The sequence below is a fragment of the Pelobates fuscus genome, chromosome 13, assembly GCF_036172605.1.
Source record: "Pelobates fuscus isolate aPelFus1 chromosome 13, aPelFus1.pri, whole genome shotgun sequence".
Classification (NCBI taxonomy): domain Eukaryota; kingdom Metazoa; phylum Chordata; class Amphibia; order Anura; family Pelobatidae; genus Pelobates; species Pelobates fuscus.
In genome coordinates, this window is record NC_086329.1 from 87,350,278 (window position 1) to 87,365,342 (window position 15,065).

The 15,065-nt window shown below is 45.0% G+C and overlaps 1 protein-coding gene across 1 annotated transcript; it reads left to right on the forward strand.

Moving 5' to 3' along the window:
• The first annotated feature begins 478 nt into the window (after positions 1–478).
• PSMB4 (proteasome 20S subunit beta 4) lies at positions 479–5,809 on the forward strand. The gene is made up of 7 exons (XM_063440231.1): positions 479–629; positions 2,805–3,011; positions 3,285–3,431; positions 4,447–4,528; positions 5,341–5,457; positions 5,543–5,631; positions 5,714–5,809. Exons 1-7 carry the CDS (start codon positions 517–519, stop codon positions 5,724–5,726), a joined length of 768 nt encoding a protein of 255 aa, XP_063296301.1. The 5' UTR covers positions 479–516; the 3' UTR covers positions 5,727–5,809.
• The last annotated feature ends 9,256 nt before the right edge of the window (positions 5,810–15,065 follow it).

Consider the following 15,065-nt stretch of genomic DNA (forward strand, 5'->3'; position numbering starts at 1 on the left):
TAGTTACAGCTTGACAATTTCAAGCTGCATTTTGCCACTCAGATTTTAATTTCCCTCACTCTTAGAATTGCTGACAATTCCCATTTCAGTGACTATCACTGTGTGACTGTATATATAGTGGTGGTGAGTATACACCAGGAAGCTAGTTTGTCATGACAAGGGCTGTCAATGTGAGCAGTAGGTAAGGAGGCATTTTACCAATTTATAACAAACTCTTTATCCACAGTAAAAACTTTATTTACAACAATAGGTTCCCTATATAATTATTATTAATTCCCCCCATATTTCTCACCATTCACTCACCTAGCTCCTACCCTCAGCACTGTGACACTAAGTTTCCCTCCAGCCCTATCCCCATCAGAGCCCACACTGGCTGTTGGTTGGCAGCTTCTCATTACCTGGAGCTAGGAAATCCCTTCTGCCAGTCACAACATGGCGGCGGAGGCAGCAGCGCCGGAAGTGTTGAAGCTACGTATTTCCGGTTGTTAGCCTCGCACTGTCATTGTTGCAGGAGCCATGATGATGGGAAGTGGAATGAATCTGTGGCCCGGCGGGCCGACACCGGGATCCTTATATTCCTTCCCTGGAGGAGAGACCAGGGCCGCCGAGGGGCCCCACAGGCACACACTGTAAGCAGGGGGCCAGGAGCAGTGCCTTCAATATTATATCAGCAGATAGGGCCCCGGTGGGAGAGGGGGGGGCCAGGAGCAGTGCCTTCAATATTATAATATCAGCAGAAAGGGCCCCCAGGGGCCTGGTGGGTGAGGGGGGCCAGGAGCAGTGCTTTTAATATTATAATATCAGCAGAAAGGGGCCCGGGGGGGGAAGAGGGGGGCAGGGGGTCCTGGAGCAGTGCCTTCAATATTATAATATCAGCAGAAAGGGCCCCCGGGGTGGGGGGAGGACAGAGGGTCCTGGAGCCCCCCAGAGAGTCAGGGAGAGGGACAGCCTGTGTGTTATAGGGGTCCTGGGTACTTCAGTCTGGGAGAGGGACAGAACCAGGAATAGAGAATGGGGGGAAGAACCAGGCTTATTAAAAAGGGGTCTAAGGGAGAGGGACAGCCTGTGTGTTATAGGGGGTCTGGGTACTTCTGTCTGGGAAAGGGGGAGATATAGGGATGTTCATAACCAAGAAAATGGCTTGAGAGAGAGAGGAAGCACTAGGCATACATAATGGGGGACTTCATAATCAAGTAAAAGGTCTGAAAGAGAAGAAGAATCAGGCTTATTAAAATGGGGGCCTTGATTACCATTTAAAGGGGTCTGAGGGAGAAGAACTACCTGGGATAGCAGATGGGGGTTTTGATAAGCAAGTAAAGGGGTCTGAGGAAGAACCAGGCATAGTAAATGGGGTGTTGATAACCAAGTAATGGATCTGGGAGAGAGGGGGATCTTGGCAATTGTTTAGAGGGGCTTTGGTTTCCTCATTATTGTATTATTTATATAGCGCCATCAGATTCTGTAGCGCTGTACAATGAGTGGACTCAGACATGTAATTATAACCAGACAACTGGACGTACAGGAACAGAGAGGTGGAGGGCCCTGCTCAATGAGCTTACATTCTAGAGGGAGTGGGGTATAGTGACACAGAGGGTGAAAGTAGGGGTATGAAGTAGGTTGTTAGAAAAGTATTCATTGAGGGCTTAGTAGGTAATTTTTGACAGTTGCAGGAGAGGAGTCATGGACAGTTTAATTGATATGCTTTCTTGAAGAAGTGAGTTTTCAATTATTTTTTTAATGAGTGGAGACTGGGTGAAGTCTTACGGAGAAGGGAAGGGAGTTCCACAGAAGAGGTGCAGCCCTGGAGAAATCTTGAAGGCGAGCGTTAGAGGTGGGAGTACGGACAGAGGATATACGTAGGTCTTCGGCAGAGTGTAGGGGCTTTGAAATGGGTCTGAGAGGAAGATGACCCACTAGGTTATTATATTAGAGGTCTTCCTAGTGTATTTTGTATATATGAGTTATAGTGCTTCAAAGACCCATAAGGTACTATAGGTCCTGGGTCATCTGTAATTGGACTGGACAGTAGAAGCTTATCAGTGATGTATAGTGGTCATGGTAGACCAATATTGAGTCAGTATGACTGACTGTAAATGTAGTGGGATCAAGTTCTACAGTTCTGACTGAGAAAGGAACGTGTAGAGGGTTCTGGACGACTAAAACTGACTGACAGAGAGAGCCCTGGTTTAAGCTGTGAAAGATGAAGTACTGGGGTTCTGGTGTTCCCATACCAGATTTGTCATACATTTAAACATTCTTTTTCTACTTGCTTTGGCTCAGGACAAATGTCTTCGGATATAAATTGTTTATAGGCCTCTGGATTTTTTGGAATAACATTATATTCAATGATTTATTATCAAGCTATTAAGTATTTACATAGATTTCTGGGGCTTATTAAAAAAAAACCTGTGAATTTGGCATTTAAGGCCCAGTAATGCGTTTTGTTGTTAAATGCATGAGTCTCATGAAGAAAGAAAAAAAATTAAAAATCTCCGTACAGTTTGCACATTTACTTTCACTTTCATTTTTAAACCTTGTTTGAGTTTGTTCCGAGGCAGCAATCCTGTATAGGAGTGTGCCTGATGCATTTTTTCTAATGCATGTCATGCAGGGTGGATCCTGCAATTGAATAAATAAAAGTCAAAAGTGCACCATTGTTCTTTATTCTGAAGAATAATTATATGTTGCATGGAGGAATTATAAATCATTTTGGCTATATCTTGATGAAGTTTAAGTGAGCAGTATCTGCTAATTTTATTCTGCATGGTTAACTTTTTCAAAAATCCAATGTCTTTTCTTTGTAGGAACCCCATGGTAACAGGAACCTCTGTACTGGGGGTGAAGTTTGATGGGGGAGTGATTATTGCTGCGGATATGCTGGGATCGTATGGTTCATTGGCTAGATTCCGAAACATCTCCAGGTTAATGAAAGTGAATTCATGCACCATGTTGGGAGCTTCTGGCGATTATGCAGATTATCAGTACCTGAAGCAAGTCATTGACCAGATGATGTAAGTTCTGATTATTAAACATAGTTCATTTAGTCCTTGTTTGTCATGTCTGCCCAGAGGTATTTGTTATCCTCCTTTCTGTGGCTTATTGATTATAACTGGTTTGCTTTTATATTATTACATTAAGTTCAATCAGATATGTATTCTAGGTGCATTTTGTCAAGCTGTCTGGTTTTCTAGAGTGTAAGAAAGAATTACCAAGAGGCAATTCTTTCTTTTTTTATCTTTTATTTAATTTTTGGCTTAAATAATATTGTATGTGGACTCTTTCAGAATTGATGAGGAGCTTCTGGGAGATGGCCACTCATACAGTCCTAAGGCTATGCACTCCTGGCTGACACGTGTTATGTACAACCGAAGAAGCAAGATGAATCCTCTGTGGAACACGGTGGTAATTGGAGGACTCTATAAAGGAGAGAGGTGGGTCTAACCTTATTGTTCTTTAATAAGCCCTCTTTTTGTACATAAACCCTACAGTTTGAGATGTTTATTAATTGTTTTCTGTATGGAGCTATGTGGTTGTAAAAGTTGGATTAGAGTAACTTCAAGTTCTGCAGGCTTTTGGATACAGCCACTTTGTGTACTGTAAATTGATAGAAATCCACATAATCCTGGAGCCAGGCTGGGCAAACACTAAGATGTATAGCCATGGCTCCTGTATGTTTTCTGCTTCTCACTGAGTTCTCAATCATTATTATCTGATAATTATCTACAAAAATGTGCAGATGGGTAGGCCAAACCCGTAGGAATAGGATTGGCAGAAATGAACAGATCTCAAAAGATGGTTCCTGAAGATTATTCCAGAGTTTCTGTGATGTAACTGTTCGAATCGTAGAGCTGGCTTCCTGATCAGCAAGTTTGCTATATTTCTGAATAAATACTATTAAGTTAGCAATCCAGATTTGTATTCCTAACGCTGTATTGTTCCTGTCCCTAGTGGTGTTTTACTCACCTTGATACAACTCATAAGCTCCCTCGTCACTGCTGACTTCTCCCCCGCCGATGTTACTCTTACAGTGCAGGGTTAAGGGGACAGGAACACTGCATACATACCACTTCATTCAGAAGTGTTTATTTTATACATACTGCACTATTAATATATTGTTGTTCATTGTAGGTCCTTGTGCTTATCTATGATATTTAATATGCAACCATTGATACTTCTTACTTGTCCTGCATACTAATGTATAGCCCCTATCTAGATAAGTAAAAAGTGGACAACGAATTTCAACTTTGAAGGAGCTGCTACATCTCCCATGATTATTTTCTAGAGAGACATCTTAGTTTGGTGTAGTTTCACTGCAAATGGAGAGTTACCTGTGGGATAAACCTTTAAGAAAAACCCTTCTTAATTCATTTGTACCTTAAATTCTACAATGTCCAGATTCACGTGCTTAAACTTACAACTGTCTTCCATTGTATATCTCTGTATTAGTTTCCTTGGGTATGTGGACAAGCTCGGTGTGGCTTATGAAGCTCCAACAATTGCAACTGGATTTGGGGCATACCTTGCACAGGTGGGCTTGAGATATTGTTTGAAACATGTTCCTGCGTTTCTTTCTGTGATTAACAAATTTGCTGAATTAAAGGCAGATTGATGGTGGCGATTGGTCTGGCAAAAACAATGTGTAGCACAGGTGGGTCATTTATAAAAGCATAGCTACGAGGAAATGTGGGAAGCCATAGATTATCTCTGAGCGTGGTTTAGTTAAAGGCCTTCAACATATATAAAATATAGGAGGATGTGATAACATTCTTATGGTGAAGTGTGCAGCATGGTTTTTGGAAGGCCCAGTTTAAAAACAGGGTCATAGATTGCACAGCTGCTCCAGGACAAATTCATAACTCTTTGGGATTAGGAAAACTCATGGAGTTATGTATAAAATGGTGCTACTAATAATAATAATAATGTTGTGATTCTCTAAATAGACTTTGTCACACAGAATACTATTGTGACTGTTGTTTTATTTAACTGAGATCTTTCAAACCACACAGATAAAGGATGAGGAGAATTTGAATGTAAGAAAGTAATCTAAACAATGTATCCCAATTTTGAATAATGTGACATACTTCTTATATTACTTATGACACAGAAGACACTCATGCATTTTTATGATTGCTTTATACCGATCAGCTGATAGTGTGTTACAATTGAGCTACCTATCTTGTGCCAATATTTTTATCATCCCTGTTTTCCAGGCAATAAATGATGATCCGAAAACATTACAAAAACAAATGAATGTTTTGAGCAGATAGCATTTTAACTTGCTCTCAGATCCAACTATACTGAATTAGTCTGGTTTATATAATAACTTGTTTCCACCTACAGCCTCTAATGAGAGAAGTTTTGGAGTCTAAACCGTCCCTGACCAAAGATGAGGCCCGCGCGCTGGTGGAGCGCTGCATGAAAGTTCTTTATTACAGAGATGCCCGCTCTTATAACAGAGTAAGTGCCCCTGCTAGAGCAGTAAATATATTCTGTATATTTGGCATAAGCTGTCATGTTAAACACGGTTACTTAATTCTTGCAGTATGAAATTGCCACGGTAACAGAGAGTGGAGTGGAGATCGAAGGACCCCTCAGTTCAGAAACAAACTGGGAAATTGCGAACCTCATCAAGTGAGATTTTAATTTAAATAAACTTCTATAAGCAATATTGCACTGCGGCTCTTTTGTTAATCCAATTTATTTTCTTTTGTAGGGGGTTTGAATAAAATCGGAAGTACAGACCAGCTACTGCATCAAAACTATATTATTTTTCTTTTGAGTTGTCTGAATAAAAAACTGTTTTTGTAAATTTAAAAGAGCCTTTGTTTGTTTTGTTTTTTTCCTGAAAAGGGTACATTCTCTATTTTATTTTTTACATCCACATGGATCTTATTCTCAGCACCATTACCTTACCCCTATCAGAGTAAATGTATTACTGATCGGAAGTAATGACACACTTAATTGCATATACACATATTTTCTGCAAACTTAATCAAGGCAAGAGATCGACAGTCTCATTTTCCTTCATACCAGCAGCCTTTACATAAATCTGTGCAAATAGGGTTTATAAAAAAAATACTCTGTGTAAGAAAATTGTACCAACATGGAGAGTACACCACCTGGGTCAGTCCAGGGGCATTCACAAATACTGTATGGGGCCATACAAAAAATGTATAAGAAGTTAATATTGTTAAGAGATAAAGTTGATAAAAAACACACACCCATAGACATGTAACAAAATGCTCAGACCATCTTGCTCTAGTACAGTTTCCTCCAGTTCTCACAAAACTAGTTGTGTTAGGGTATTTCTCTGGAACATAAAAGGATTTTGGCACCAGAATGACAGACTCTAGAACTGGGAACATTTTTAGATTGTGGTGAGTTTGAATCGAAATGGCATGGGACATGGCCCCGCTTCCCCATTAGCCGGTGGGGATTATCTTGGCTACCTGTTCTACGCTTCAAGTTTTGCGGAACTGCTTTGTTACAGGACTCCAGATGGGGGAGTGCTTAGTTATCTAGAGGGTATACCCACCTTTCACTTAAAAGAGAGCCATGCTGTTGGTTTGTGTAGATATAGTTTTAATATTTATTTAAAAAAAATTAAAAGCCACAGCAGTGAAACTGTTTTACACGGATCTATAAGCACTGCCCACACAGACATTCCGGGGGGGGGGGGGGGTCACGCATCCACTCTTATGTCAAAGACACGAGAACCAAGATCCCTGCGGAGGCGGTAGAAGCCCTAAAAGTAGAGGAGCTTGCCTTTGCAATTACTTCAGAGAGAAGAGAAAATACTATTAAAGCTTCACAACCACTCTATCCCCTCAGTTTATTTTGGCTTTCAACTCAATCACAAAGAGCCATGTGATCCATAAGGAGGGCAGGGATGTCGAGCAGTGCACGAGCTATAGACCTATTTCATTGCTAAACTGCGAAATGTGATTGTTGGCCAAAAGACTGGGACCACACTTGCCAGGCTTGATCTCCCCTGATCAAGTGGGGTTCGTCCACAACAGAGAAGCCAGGGATTACACAGTACGAGCCCTGTCACTGATCCACCAGACGCAGCGCTCCTCAAAGAACCTTCTCCTCCTCTCTACTGATGCAGAGAAGGTCTTCGACTGGGTGGCCTGGGACTACCTCTTTGCGGTCCTGGAACGCATGTTTCCCCGGGCCTATGCGTTCCAGGATCCTTGCCTTCGAACTGTTCTAACAGGCGATAAGGGAAAACCTGGATGTCACCGGGGTAGTGGTGGGAGCAGACCACCACAAAGTTGCAGCATACGCAGATATGCTCTTCTTTGTCACAAATCCTGAAATATCCCTCCCGAACATCATGGCTGAATTTTAGACATATGGCCGTATCTCAAACCTAAAGATCAATTACGTCAAATCCTCCATTCTTAATATCTGCACCCCCAGGGAGAGGGCAGCTCCGATATGTCGAAGCTTTCCCTTTCAGTGGCAGGACACCGCTATTAAATACATGGGAGTGTGACTTACGACTCATCTGACAAAACTATACCAAACCAACTTTATTCTGCTGTTGAGGGCCGTGCGGAGGAATTAATTTGGTGGAATTGACCACGCCCCATTTTTCTTGGCTCTGTAGGGTGGCTATAACCAAAATGAACATCTTACCGCAGATACTCTACCTGTTCCAAACACTACCGATCTCCTTTCCCATCACCTTCTTTACATACCTCCGAACTCTCCTTATTAAATTAATTTGGAAGGGCGCTAAACCCAAACTAAAATTCACACAACTCACCCTTCCCAAAACGGAAGGGGGACTGGCAGTCCCAGTTCTCAAACTATACTATACTATATAGCATGCCATAAGCAACATACCTTAGAATGGGCAAAGACAAGAGTACAGAAGCCCTGGAAGTCCATAGAATCTCATCAGGATGGCAGGCCATTCTCTGCCCTCCTTTGGCTTGACCCTACCGTGGGCAAACGCCTAATCTCCAAACAACTGTTTATCGCAGCTACCATGTGTATTTGGCACTCACGAGTGAGGAAACTGCGCTTGTCATCTTTCCCATCCCCATTACTACCCTTAGTACATAATCCTGACTTTGAACCGGGGACAAGACCCGGAAACCTTTGCTGCATACTCCCACAAGAAATACCCCGTATCCAAGATATCACCGCAAATGGGAAAATCCAGCCCCTCCAAACATTACTGGGCACACTCACCCACACCTTCATGACCGATATTAGATACACCCAAATCAGGAATTATGTCACCATTATCCCACAACTACCTGATCTCTATAGAGACCTCACACCCTTTAAACAATTCTATCAGGATCCAGATCCCATGCCCCATAGTATCTCCTACCTATATTCAATGATACAACAACAACAGAGGCTTCCTCCACCCCCCCTTCATGTCTAAATGGGAACTGGCCATTGGGGAAACATTCACGGAAAACCAATGGCATAAGATCTGCAACCTGGTACACCACTGTGCCATAGCTAGTAAAACTCAGAAAACTGCCTACACGTTTCTCACACAATGGTAGTAGTGATGTATCAAACGGTTCGCTGGCGAATAGTTCCCGGCGAACATAGCGTGTTCGCGTTCGCCACGGCGGGTTTAACATATGCGTGGTTCGATCCGCCCCCTATTCGTCATCATTGAGTAAACTTTGACCCTGTGCCTCACAGTCAGCAGACACATTCCAGCCAATCAGCAGCAGACCCTCCTCCCTTCCAGACCCTCCCACCTCCTGTACAGCATCCATTTTAGATTCATTCTGAAGCTGCATTCTTAGTGAGAGGAGGGAAAGTGTTGCTGCTGCTGATTTGATAGGGAAATGTATAGCTAGGCTAGTGTATTCAGTGTCCACTACAGTCCTGAAGGACTCATCTGATCTCTGCTGTAAGGACAGCACCCCAAAAAGCCCTTTTTAGGGCTAGAACATCAGTCTGCTTTTTTTCCTGTGTAATCTAATTGCAGTTGCCTGCCTGCCTGCCTGCCTGCCAGCTTCTGTGTCAGGCTCACAGTGGATACTGTGCCCACTTGTCCAGTGCCACCACTCATATCTGGTGTCACAATAGCTTGCATTTAAAAACAAACATTTTTTTTTTCACTGTTATAGATTGAATAGCAGTTAGTTGTCTTCAAGCGTGTGTGTCAGGCCTACAGCGTCTACTCTGCCAGTGCACAGTGCCACTCATATCTGGTGTCACAATAGCGTGCATTTAAAAACAAAAAAAGTTTTGACTGTAATCTAATAGCACTCAGTGTCCTTCAAGCGGGTGTCAGGCCTACAGCGTGTACTCTGCCAGTGCCCAGTGCCACTCATATCTAGTGATGCACCGAACTGTTCGCCGGCGAATCGTGCCTGGCGAACATAGCGTGTTCGCGTTCGCCGCGGCGGGCGATCACATGCGCGTTTCAATCCGCCCCCTATTCGTCATCATTGACTAAACTTTGACCCTGTGCCTCACAGTCAGCAGACACATTCCAGCCAATCAGCAGCAGACCCTCCCACCTCCTGTACAGCATCCATTTTAGATTAATTCTGAAGCTGCATTCTTAGATAGAGGAGGGAAAGTGTAGCTGCTGCTCATTTGATAGGGAAATGTATAGCTAGGCTAGTGTATTCAGTGTCCACTACAGTCCTGAAGGACTCATCTGATCTCTGCTGCAAGGACAGCACTCCAAAAAGCCCTTTTTAGGGCTAGAACATCAGTCTGCTTTTTTTTTTTTTTTTGTGTAATCTAATTGCAGTTGCCTGCCTGCATGCCAGCTTCTGTGTCAGGCTCACTGACTGTGCCCACTTGCCCAGTGCCACCACTCATATCTGGTGGCACAATAGCGTGCATTTAAAAACAAAAAACTTTTTTCACTGTTATAGATTGAATAGCAGTTAGTTGTCTGCAAGCGTCTGTGTGTCAGGCCAACAGCGTGTACTCTGCCAACCTCTGCCAGTGCACATTGCCACTCATATCTGGTGTCACAATAGCGTGCATTTAACCCCTTAAGGACACATGACATGTGTGACATGTCATGATTCCCTTTTATTCCAGAAGTTTGGTCCTTAAGGGGTTAAAACCAAAAAACTTTTTTCACTGTTATAGATTTAATAGCAGTTACTTGTCTTCAAGCGGGTGTGTCAGGCCTACAGCGTGTACTCTGCCAACCTCTGCCACTGCACAGTGCCACTCATATCTGGTCTCACAGTAGCTTGCACGCATAGTACCACTAATCCAAAAAAAATGACAGGCAGAGGCAGGCCACCCCGCAGGGGCCGTCGTGGTCGTGGTGCTGTGATTCCCTTTTGCCCTAGAATAATGCCCAGTTTTCAGAGGCCACGTACCCTGAACTTGAAAAGTTCTGAGGACATAGTTGACTGGCTAACACAGGACACCCAATCTTCTACAGCTTCCGCTCGGAACCTTGACGCACCATCCTCCTCCAGCTTAGCTTCGGGCACCTCTCAAGATACCACTCACTCGCCTGCCGCCACCACCAACACTAGCACCACAGCCGCTTCACTTGGTATGTCAGAGGAGTTATTTACACATCCGTTTGAAGAAATGAGTGATGCGCAACCATTATTGCCAGAGGATGTAGATAACAGGGATATGTCTCAGGCAGGCAGCATTACACACATGGACGTACGGTGTGATGATGATGATGTTGTACCCGCTGCTGCTTCCTTTGCTGAGTTGTCAGATACAAGTGAAGCGGTTGATGATGACGATGCGTCCATGGATGTCACGTGGGTGCCCGCTCGGCAAGAAGAAGAACAGGGCGAAAGTTCAGATGGGGAGACAGAGAGGAGGAGGAGGAGACGAGTTGGAAGCAGGGGAGAGGTCGTCGCAAGGAGCTAGTGGCACAGTCAGACAGCATGCATCGGCACCCGGGGTCAGCCCGACAGCACGCCAATCAACGCATGCTGTGTCCACCACCAGAATGCCGTCATTGCAGAGCTCAGCAGTGTGGCATTTTTTTTGTGTGTCTGCCTCTGACAACAGCGATGCTATTGGCAACCTGTGCCAAAAGAAACTGAGTCGTGGGAAGTCCAACACCCACCTAGATACAACTGCTTTGCGTAGGCACATGATCGCACATCACAAACGCCTATGGGATCAACACATGAGTACAAGCAGCGCACAAACTCAAAGCCGCCATCCTCCTCCTGGTCCAGCATCTTCAGCCACGTCAACCACTGCTGTCCTCCTTGCCCCCTCTCAACCATCCGCCACTCCGTCTCTCGCCTTGAGCAGTTCCCGCTCATCTGCCCACAGTCAGGTGTCTGTCAAGGACATGTTTGAGCGTAAGAAGCCAATGTCAGAAAGTCACCCCCTTGCCCAGCGTCTGACAGCTGGCTTATCTGAACTATTAGCCCGCCAGGTTTTACCATACAAGCTGGTGGAGTCTGAGGCGTTCAAAAAATTTGTGGCTATTGGGATACCGCAGTGGAAGGTACCCGGACAAAATTTCTTTGCACAAAAGGCAATCCCCAACCTGTACTCGATTGTGCAAAAGGAAGTAATGGCATGTCTGGCACACAGTGTTGGGGCAAGGGTCCATCTGACCACTGATACCTGGTCTGCAAAGCATAGTCAGGGCAGGTATATCACCTACACTGCGCATTGGGTAAACCTGCTGACGGCTGCCAAGCATGGAATGCGTGGCTCTGCAGAGGAGTTGGAGACACCGCCACGACTTGCAGGCAGGCCTGCTGCCACCTCCTCTACTCCATCCTCTTCCATAACCTCCTCGGCTGAGTCCTCTTCTGCTGCTGCGTCTTGCTCCACATCAATGGCACCCCCCCTAGCTCCCCAGCTACTATTCCACACCCCGGATACGGCAGTGTCACGCCGTCTTGGGTTTGACTTGCTTGAAAGCAGAGAGTCACACCGGACAAGCACTCCTGTCCGCCCTGAACGCGCAGGTGGAAAAGTGGCTGACTCCGCAGCAACTGGAGATCGGCAAAGTGGTTTGTGACAACGGAACTAATTTGTTGGCGGCATTGAAGTTGGGCAAGTTGATACGTGCCGTGCATGGCACATGTGTGTAATCTGATCGTACAACGCTTTGTGCATAAGTACACAGGCTTACAGGACATCCTGAAGCAAGCCAGGAAGGTGTGTGGCCATTTCAGGCGTTCCTACACGGCCATGGCGCACTTTGCAGATATCCAGCGGCGAAACAACATGCCAGTGAGGCGCTTGATTTGCGACAGCCCGACACGTTGGAATTCAACACTCCTAATGTTCGACCGCCTGCTCCAACTTGAAAAAGCCGTTAATTAATATTTGTATTACCGGGGTGCTAGGACAGCCTCTGGGGAGCTGGGAATTTTTTTGCCACGTTACTGGACGCTCATGCGCAATGCCTGTAGGCTCATGCGTCCTTTTGAGGAGGTGACAAACCTAGTCAGTCTCACCGAAGGAACCATCAGCGACATCATACCATTTGTTTTCTTCCTGGAGCGTGCCCTGCGAAGAGTGCTGGATCAGGCCATAGATGAGCGTGAAGAGGAAGAGGAAGAGGAAGAGTTGTGGTCACCACCAGAAACAGCCTTATCAGCATCGCTTGCTGGACCTGCGACAACGCTGGAAGAGGATTGTGAGGAAGAGGAGGAATGTGCCTGTTGAGGGACCCTCGTATAAAAAGGCTGAAGGAGAACGACGTGTACTGGGTGTCCACGCTACTAGACCCCCGGTATAAGCAGAAAGTGGCTGAAATGTTACCAAATTACAACAAGTCGGAAAGGATGCAGCATTTGCAAAATAAATTAAAAAGTATGCTTTACACAGCGTATAAGGGTGATGTCACAGCACAACGGGAATCTAACAGGGGAAGAGGTGAAAGTAATCCTCCTCCTCCCATGACCACGCCGGCAAGGACAGGACGCTTTACAGACGTGTTGTTGATGGAGGACATGCAGAGCTTTTTAAGTCCTACCCTCAGAGAACGACTCGACCGACAGGTAGCAGACTACCTCGCCTTAACTGCAGATATCGACACTCTGAGGAGCGATGAACCCCTTGACTACTGGGTGTGCAGGCTTGACCTGTGGCCTGAGCTATCCCAATTTGCGATAGAACTTCTGGCCTGCCCCGCTTCAAGTGTCCTGTCAGAAAGGACCTTCAGTGCAGCAGGAGGTATTGTCACTGAGAAGAGAAGTCGCCTAGGTCAAAAAAGTCTAGATTACTTCACCTTTATTAAGATGAATGAGGGATGGATCCCGAAGGGACTGACAGTGGGCGATATATTCGACTAAAAAAAGGCCTGATGAGATGAGCTGCCTTGGGCTAAAAATGGTCCACACGCCGCTGTATTTTAGCTCTGAATGCCGGTTGACTTGCGTGAATTATCCGCCACCAACTAGGGTTCAAGCCGCAATGTTTTAGGGCACTTTCTGCCTGGGAAACAAACATCAATTTTTCTGGCCGCTGCTACAATACCTAATTTTTCAGGCATGTGTACATGCCTAATTTTTCGAGCCTCTGGTGCTGCACTGTGGCTTCAAAAAACAAACCAAAAAAAATGCACATAACAGGGATTAAACTGATAGGAATAGTACTACTTAACACACCACTCCTATCTGGTGGCACATTAGATTGCATGCGCAGTGCCCCAAATTTGAAGTAGGAGGACCGACCAAGCATCTTTTTCCATCTCCCTGTTCCTAAAATCGATGGCATATACACGTCCCCTGATAGGGCGCAAGCTCGTTATTCTCTTTTTCACTTCACTAGGGACACTTTACTGCACTATGGGCACTTAGACCCACTCTTTGTCTTGCACAGTGTTATTCCTAGCCAGCATCTGTGATGGGAAATCAGGCAGTCATCTAAACGTTTAGATTGAGCTTTAGCTTAGAACACCCTTGAAGGTGTTTAAGGAGATTAGGGCTAGTTTAGAGGATTCTTCTTAGACCTCTCTGAGTCTTTATATCCCTTCTACCTATCCAGCATTTCTGGAAACTAGCTAAGAGAAAGGGTGGCTGTGTGTCTGTGATACATTTAACTTTATATCACCTTATTGACACTTTATGACAGCATCACTCCGGTCTCCATACTCTCTGCCTATACCCATCTATTTAGAGGGAATTTCCTTTCCCCTGGCAATATTATATAATAGGTAATAGTATTACCATTATTACACAATTAGCCACTATAGGGGAATGAGTATAGTATCCCTTTGTTATTTATAAATCATACAATAAAGACTTTTGTCCATTACTCAATTTACTTTAACAAAGGGTACTAACCACGGTATTAGGAAGCATTACTCTGCTTTCCCTTTCTCCCTCTATTATACACCTATGCTCACTAGGATTTGTAGGTATCACTTTATTATAGTTGTCTAACCTTTTCCTATGCCAGTTTTAGATCTCCTTCTTGGGAGATTTTTTTATTTTTTCAGTTTATTAGCATACCTGGGTACAAGCCCTCGGTGGGGCTGGCACCACCACCTGACCACATTTCCTTGTTTCTTCCACTCATACCGCTTTTTCCATCTTTGAAGGGGTTTGGCGAAACAAGGAAATAGTCCTCTACTCGTAACAGGGATTAAACTGATAAGAATAGTACTACTTAACACACCTTATAATAACGCAGAGAGAGGCAACGCAGAGAGAGTAGTCTGAAGAAGAGGAGTCAGAGGAGGAAGGTGGCTTTGAGGAGGTGGAAGACCAAACACAGCAGGCGTCCCAGGGGGCTTGTTGTCACCTTTCGGGGACCCTTGGTGTTGTACGTGGCTGGGTGGAGGAAGAGACCTTCAATGACATCAGTGAGGACAAGGAACGGGACATGGCTAGCTTGGTATCCAACCTTTTGCAAATGGGGAGTTTGCGGTTGTGCAAACGGACTGTTTGCGGTGCGTTAAATGGGGAGTTTGGTCTGTCACTGTGAAGCGGGCGTAACCCTTACACTACCTGATCGATACAACATAATACAGTAGGTCCCCCCCCCATTATTTTTATGGCCCCCACCCACCGCTTACGGGTGGGGGCAGGCGGGAGGACAGTAGGTCCCCCCCCATTGTGATTTATGGCCCACAGTAGCCCCCCCCCCCCCTTATCCTT